Raw genomic sequence first — 8365 nt, 5'->3', positions numbered from 1 at the left:
TTTCTCAAGAGAGGATTTCTCTGTGTGTAACTTTGGCTATCCTGGAACTCTCTCTGTAGACCAGGCTGACAGATATTCACTCACAGATATTCACCTGCCTCTGCCTCCCAAGTGCTGGGATTAAAGGTGAGAGGACACAGTTTTTATAGTCACCATGGACCCAAGACTTTACAAGACTAGCTTTATTGTAACACAGAACTTTGGCATTCCCTTTAAAGAAAAAGAAAAGTATTTTACTCTTTTGAACAGAGGTATTCATCCATTTTCTGCAAGACTATTATTACATAGACTTTTGAGCCTACTTGTTGCCATTATAAGCAAGTGTCACAGTGAGGATGAGATAGCAGTATTATTCTGGGAATGTCCTGGTTAGCTAAAGCCAGAATGCAGAACCAGCTGCCTTCATGTGGTAGCTATCATCTTCCTTCAGAAGTTGACACATGGCTTCTAACTGTATTTAAGAAGAAACCAGGAACAGAATAAAACATTATGTGTTTGGGATACCAAGCACATTTAGGAATTTCACACATCTGTGGCAGGACACCCTATGGTTCTCAAGCCCAGTATCTCAGTTTAAAGCCAAGTACTTGTTTTTCTCTAGAAATGAAATATGGTTTCACTCCACTGTGAACTATGTAGTTAGTGCAGAAGACTAAAGACTGTACATTACATGAATACCTAGAAATTGTTGGTATTCAGAAAGTATTAAGTAAAAAAAATTTAAAAGGTAGGAAATCCTCTGGCTTAAACTATATATTTTTAATACATATTTCTAACATGTATATTTAAAACTATTTATTTATTTTTATTTTTTATTAACTCCATTTATAATACTTTGTATTTCAAAGCTCACTTTAAGCATAGACTACTATGAATAATTTACTTTTTAATTTTGTTTTTTGGTTTTTTTGTTGTTGTTTTTGTAGCTTTGGAGCCTGTCCTGGAATTCGCTCTGTAGACCAGGCTGGCCTCACACTCACAGAGATCCACTTGCCTCTGTCTCCTGAGTGTTAGGATTAAAGGAGTACGCCACCACTGCCTGTTCTTAGACTGTTTTAAAAGTGGTTAGAATTCCGTTTATGACTCTTTCCTCAGAGTATTATTAAATAGTAAGAGAAAAGCTTGTTCTCATCACCATGGGCTTTTATCAAAAAGGGTTTGGTCAAAATTGTCTTCATGTTAGATTTTTCAAAATATGGTCTCACTATATAGCACAACAGACCTTGAACTATTGCTTCGCCTGCCTCGGCCTCTCAAGGCCTAGGATTACGGGTGTGGACCACCATGCCTGGCTTTCATGTCAGACCTTAAATAGAAGAGAGATTATCTTGTAATTATTCAAGGAGCGGTTATATGCAAAAAGATAGGCTAAAGCTGCATTTTAAAATAGGAATTATAGGGATTGGAGAGATGGCTCAGGGCTACACAGCACTTGATGCTCTTGTGGAGGACCTGGGTTCAAATTCCAACACTCATATAACAGCTCCATCTATAGCTCCGCTCTCAGGAAATCTGATACTCTTTTCTAACCTTTTGGGCACCAGGCATACACATGGTGCACAGATATATGTATGAACAAAACACTCATAAACAAAATAAGTCTAAACAAAATTATTTTTCAAAGGTTGGTTTTATTTTTAAGCTCATTAATGAGTGCATTAGTAACTGTTTTACCTTTTTTAGTGTGATCAACACAACACATGGATTTCAAGGTCAGTCTGGGAATCATCTTTGTTATTAGTCCTTCCTGGCTCACCTGCCCACAAAGGCTGTTGAGGGAACACTTACTGCAATTTAACAGGCATAGAGCATACTCTGTGGACACAGAGAGCAACCCTGTCATGATATCAGCAGCACTGAGTGCTGTCTCAGGTCCCAGACTTTGCTGATTTTCAGGGATGAGTCTCATGGTTTTGAATATTTTAGAGCTAAGCTGTTTGTTTTACGCATTAAGACATAGAAATGACCAGTGTTTCTTGTGTAATGCCTAAGAAGTTTAAAAATGTAAATATTTTTAACACAGCAGTAAAAGGATGGCTATTTAAGTATGAAGAATAGAGCAGAGAGCACTTGCAGAGAGGACCTGATAGACACGTTCTGTCAGCAGTCCTTGCTAATGGTGACCTCCGTACCCACTCTCAGAAAGCAAGTCTACGCATGGCCTGTGAAAGAAAAGGGGAGACAAAATATTGACCAGTTTAGCTCTCTTTAGGGCCACATTATCTTTTTTAAAATACGTTTTTCTAGTAGTGGTCGCTTGATTTTACTCAGGTATGTATCATTAAAAAAAAAAAAAGGAAGGGAAGACAATTTCACTTTCATCATAAAGACTTCTAATTTGATTTATATAAAGCAGTAATTACTGTTCATTGGGCACTAAGTACAAAACCCTACTCTTCATAGGCAGCCTTCAATTTTCACCGTCCTGTGTATTAGCGTCTCTATTTTACGTGCAGATACTGAAATGAAACAGGCGGGTGCTGTCCAAAGGGCCAGCAAGGGCCAGGAAGCACCAGGTTCAGGAGTAGTTCACAGCCTGTCTGGGTTCACATCCCCACAGCTACAACGCTTCATTACTTTAAAAGGCTGAATAGTCATTTTATGTGGAAATTAGTAACTATTCCACAGTGTGGCAACCACTCAAGTCCCTTTATTTATCTCTGTATTCATTCATTCATTCATTCATTCATTCATTCATTTCTTGGAGGTAAGATCTCTAGCCCAGGTTGTTCTCAAGCCCCAGATGCAGCTGTAGATACCCTTCAGCGTATGATCTTCATTGCCTTCACCTCCAAAGTTCTGGGATTACAGGTGTCCATTTATTCTGTGCTGGGAATCAAACCCAGGACTTCATAGAGTCATAAATTACCAGAGCTGGATGGACTTCCTGGTTTAATAATAACTTTCATAGGCTTATTAAGCTGGGGGGACAAGACATCAGGCTTGTGATTTTCATTCTAATTTCTTCCATAAAATTCTCTGCCTGATTTTATGACAGGGACTTGAATGTTGCCCAGTGCTTTTCATCAGGGCCTGGAAAGTCATCATATCTTACTTATTAGACTTTTTTACAACACAGGTCAGGAAATGAGTGTGTGAGATGACATTCGAAACCAAAACTGTTAATAAGCTGGACCCAAAATGCAATCCAGCAGAACTGTGTGTGATCCTGCATTTGAGACAGAAACCAATTGCCTAAGTATAAATGGAGAACCCAGCTTCAACACAGTTTGTGTGAAAATGTGTCTGTATTTGACTCCTGTTCAATAGAGCCCAAGATTTTGATGTAGCTATAATAAAAACAGACATATGTCCTTTAAATATCTTGATGAGCTCAAAATGGTCATGGTTGCACGGTTTCCATGGCACCCTAAGTACTCGTTGGTACCCTTGTTGGCCAGCAAAGCATGGGTAGACTACATGTCTGTGAAGACTGAGAGAAGGAATTGAAAAGGCTGCTCTGGGAGTCTGGTGCTATCAATAAGCTGTGGCCTGGCCCAGGGGAAGGCCTGTGTTGCTAGGGAAAGCGTAGCTGGGTGGTTATTACAGAAAGGCCAAGTTCATTTTTATAGACACAATTAACAAGGATTTCTATCCATGGAAACTTCTCTTGAGAAGTCACTTGGTTACCAGTGTCTGGAAATTTTCACAGAAAATCTAAATTGAGTAGGAGGGATTTCTGCATGGACTGAAAACATTATCAGTTTCTAAGAAAACTTTCAACTTAAAATTCTTTTACTTACTTCTCAGCCTTTGGCTAAAATCAAGTATAAAGTTACCTTAGTTTTAGTTATATCCTTTGATAATTTTATGATAAAAATTTGATCTTCCATTGTTGTTCTCATTTTATTTAGAAGTAAAACCCTAAAATTTACTCAGATTCTTCAAGGTCAGTCAACTTTCCTAGGAACAGTCTGATGTCACAAGCTCCCGAAACAGCCTCAGTCTGGTGCAAAGGAAGTGTGTAAGCCATTATCAGTCAGGTGAAGACTGACTGTGGCCCTTAGTTAGAAGTCTCCCATCCCCTTCCCTATCCCATAGCCTTGGGTCTCTAGAAAGAAGTGAACGTTGAATTCAACATACAATCAGAACTTGCTTGTGGCTACTAGTTACTGCAGTGACTCTGTGTGCCCGAGATTAAAGTTCCTGAGTCCTTGTCATCCTTGAGGGAATGTCTTCTTTCCATTTCTCCTTCTATGAAGCTATGCCCTCCAGGATGATTTTGCATTTTCCCTTGATGGCTCTTGCACTATTCACTACTTGTTCACGTCATTTGTTCAGTATTAAATCCAATTAATTCCTACATAAGAAAATAATGACCATACCTCATCTTGAACATCAAGTTCTTCCTCATTCTTCTCTGCTTCCATCAGTTCAAGAGGATCTTTACAGTCTTGAATGAGGGTGATCTTGATAAAGAACATACACAGTACTTATTGGAAATCTAATAACATCAAATACAGCACGCACCACCGAAAATGATTTAAACTTTACTGGTACTGTCATTTGTCATCTGTACTTCAGAATCCTCTTCTAATTTCTTGTTCATTCATATTTCTCATACATTCAAACTGGTCCAGTTTTCTATTGTGTAAACTCTTTGAACAGCTCCTTCTCTACCTCTGAAGTATGTGCTTCTTAACAAGACACCCTCAACCAGGCAGTCAATAATGCTTGTCTTTTCACAGCTAAGAGCACTTATTACAGCTCTGAGGACACTTTGACTATGCCACAGTAGGCTGGTGACTGAGGACAATACAGGGGCCCAGCTTGAATTTAGCAGAACTTAATTTATTGAAGGAGAGGTTGACGGCTTAGGACATTTCTGCTTTTTGGAGATAATGTATAATTATTTAATCCTCTCCACAGAGGATATCAATACACCTTGCATTTGTCTTGTTCATTGAGAAAGACATTTTGAAAGCAATACCAAATATAAAGCAAAGCTAGAATGCCATCCTGTGCTACTGGCTTTCCACTTGTCATCTCACAAACAGCTCAGTGCTTTCATTGATGTGAAGATCAGTTAGAAGACCAAGTCCCTGCACAAACAGTCTTAATATAATAGGAATGGTAGCTACAGATTGTGGCTATTCTAGGACAAATCTTGTAATAGATCAAAAGGTGGAAGAGGTTTTTAATCACTGCATCTAAATATCCTTGCCTAACAAGTGTCTTTCTGAAGGAAAGAAAACCACCTGGTGAGGACGGATCAGGTTTCATGTGAGATCCTGTGGAGACAGGCAGGGTTCCCATCTCACTGGTGCAAGCAATCATTTATACTCCAGCTAACACACACTGAAAGTGAAAATCTACGCCAGCCACTCACAGCACCTCACAGACTGCATCCATGTAGTCTGACGCAGTGAGTACACTGTTCCTCATTCAGCTTCATCGCATTTGTGGCCTAAGACTTTACATCAGAACGGGCGCCAACAAATCACATAACTGCTTTCCTCCTGAGAAGGAACTTGGTGCCATGGTTCTGTTTTATTTTGATGTGTGATCTCAAAAACTATATGAGCCAGCTTTGTTTTTAACCTAGGGTTAGAATTTTTTAAGTTGGAAAATTTTAAGCTGTGCATTTAAAAAATGCACAAAGTGGTGCATTTTTAATAAGAGTTTTATTTATTTTATGTGTTTGAGTGTTTTGTTTACATGCATGTATGTGTGCCAAATGTGTGCCTGGTACCAACAAAGACCAGAAGCGGGTATCAGATCCCCTTCAACTGGAATTACAGGTGGTCGTAAGACACCATGGGGATGCTAGGAACTGAACCTGGGTCCTCTGGAGGAGCATCCAGAGCTCTTAACCACCAAGCCATCTCTCCAGTCCCTAGCTTTTATTTTTGGTAGGTGTGGACACTTGAGTATTTGAGATGGACCCTCTCAATAGCTTGTCTTGCTCTTTTCCCCAGAAACATCAGCAGAGCATCCTCTGCACTGACAGCTGAAAAGAATAATTCAACAGTTCCTAGATTAGTTCTACTCTGAACACCATCTTCTAATCTGTAATAGAGATCTGCTTCTCTTAGCCTTAGGAAACATCATAAGTTATACAATATGATTATGTTACAAGGATAATTGTTTTTCATAGATGCTATCAGTGATTTAAATGGAAAGCGTCCCCCATAGATTTGTATATTTGAACATTTAGTCCCCGGAAGGTAGCAGTGTTTGGGGAGGTTATGGGACATTTAGGTGATGGAGCCTTGTGAGAGAAAGAATGTCACCGGTGGGACGGGGGAGACACGCTTTGAGGTTTCACAGCCTTCTCCCCTTCCTCTCCCCTCTCTATGTGTGGATAAAATGTAACCAGCCAGTTTCCAGCTCCTGACTCTGTACCATGCCTTCTCTGTCATTGTGGACCCTCTGGAACCATAAGCGGAAGTAAACTCTTGGTTGTGATATTTTTATCACAGCAACAGAAGAAACTGCTACGGTGTCCCAAATTCACTGTGAAAGCATCGTGAGAAAGGATGTTCTCATTCAGGCCTTCCAGTAAACCTAGGCAATGAGTTCAAGCAGGTTTGCCTCTTCTCATTATTTGAAAAGAGAATTGACAAAATAAGGCTTTAGGAAATTATAGTGTTTTCCATTTTGTGGGAGAAAATGAACCTGTGATGTGGGATTCCCCTCTGTATGCTGTGAATACCATAGGTTAATAAAGAAACTGGCTTGACCTGATAGGGTAGAACAGAGATGGGGAGGGGTGGCCTAAACCAAATGCTGGGAGAAAGGAGGCAGAGTCAGGGAGAAGCCATGGAGCTGCCACCAGAGACAGACATGCCTAAATTTGCCGGTAAGTCACAGCCATGTGGTGATACACAGATTAATGGATATGGATTAGTTTAGGATATAAGAGTTAGCCTGAAACACGCATAAGCTATTGGCCAAGCAGGATTGCAAGTAACATGGTTTCTGTGTGGTTATTTCGGGGCTGAGCAGCTGGGAACAAATAAGTGCCCTCCTACAACAAACCTGGATTTGCTTATAGTTTTATTTTCGTGTGGGACTCTACTTGCCCGTGAGGGTACATGTGCAGGTCAGAGGTTCATCAAAATTCTTTGTTGTTTCCCATCTTATTTTGAGATAGAGTCTCTCATTAAACAGGGAACCATTACGGCTATCCTGGCTGGCAGTGAGCCCTGGGATTCACCTATTTCTGCACCTGAACAGTGAGGTCACAGGCACGTACAGCCAAGCCTATTTTTCTGATGCTTTGTTTATTTTTGTCTCATTTACATGGGTGCTGAGGAACTGACTCGGATCCTGACATTTGCACAGCAATCAAGTCTTTGCCCACTGAACAGTCCCTCATTTTTTGTTCTTTGTTTGTTTTCCAAAGATCGCTTGTGGATTAAATCTTAACTTTGTAAATTAAGGATTCCCCACTGGTATATACACTACATTGATGCACACGCATCACGGAACATCCAGGATTCAGTGCTGTCTTCTAAAAATAGTGTCATAGCTAACGCCACATTTGTCAGGGAGCAGGCACACTGCAGAACTCTCAAGTCTTGGGCATTACCGGGAACCCTCCTAGAAACTACTTTAGTCCTCCTGTCTTCCCGGCAGTGAGTGGTTTTCATCCCCACTTCCCTGGTGAGAAAATGGCTCTTAGAAGTTCAACAGATGACCTAAAAGTCAGAGGGTTTATTTTTCTAGGCTGGTTTTTAGGATGGAGTAGGTGAAATGTTTACCGTCTCTAGAAGGGAATCCTGGCCCTCCCTGGATTTAACCTGGTTCTGTAGATAGAGTATAGCATCATGAACCGTCAGAAAGAATCTGTCCTTTCTAATGTTGTCATCAAAGAACCCACACTGCTCCATTTTTTCTAGCACATCGTCTGCAAAGGAAAAAGGATGTTTAGTTACTAGAAAAAGGATTTTTGTAACATCAAACAGTATCAGGTTTGCTTGTTACTTTTTGTAACACCTTTCCATCATTTTCTCATTTCTAAACTCTGACCTGGCTCTCCCACAGTACCTTTCTTTACCAGCAGCATGCAGATTGGTCATTCCACAGTTGTTTGCAGTCTGTCTTGGTGACCCTTTTGCCAAGCCAATATTCCCATCCCCAGTTGCCCTGAGCCTGGCTTCTGGTTCACAGCTGTGCCCTTCTCAGAGAATTTTATCTGGCCACTGGGAGTTGTTTAACTTGAAGAGGCCTGGGGAGCTCCATCCCCCCCCACATACTTGACCTGATCTACTGACTGGCAGATAAGGGTATAACATGAAACTTTGCATAACTGCCTCTGTATAGAGCCACTTATGTAATGAAACCTCTGACATCAGACGTTTGACCAGCTTCATCTGTGGCCCAGTCCCCCTTCCTTCACTCCCTCAACCACTTGTGGATA

General features: G+C 40.6%; 1 protein-coding gene across 1 annotated transcript in view; it reads right to left on the bottom strand.

The window, feature by feature from the left end:
* Nucleotides 1-1611: 1611 nt before the first annotated feature.
* Slc26a4 (solute carrier family 26 member 4) overlaps nucleotides 1612-8365 on the bottom strand; it is a 38269-nt gene continuing 31515 nt past the window's right edge. Inside the window, exons 16-18 of the mRNA XM_038337383.1 lie at nucleotides 7707-7852; nucleotides 4326-4409; nucleotides 1612-2162 (exon numbers count right to left, since the gene is read on the bottom strand). Coding sequence (XP_038193311.1) covers nucleotides 2139-2162; nucleotides 4326-4409; nucleotides 7707-7852 — 254 coding nt within the window. The 3' untranslated portion in view covers nucleotides 1612-2138. The remainder of the gene's footprint in view (nucleotides 2163-4325; nucleotides 4410-7706; nucleotides 7853-8365) is intronic.

Source organism: Arvicola amphibius, chromosome 7 (genome assembly GCF_903992535.2).
Source record: "Arvicola amphibius chromosome 7, mArvAmp1.2, whole genome shotgun sequence".
NCBI lineage: Eukaryota > Metazoa > Chordata > Mammalia > Rodentia > Cricetidae > Arvicola > Arvicola amphibius.
The sequence above is the reverse complement of the archived record's forward strand: the minus strand, read 5'-3'. Positions and strand labels throughout refer to the sequence as shown.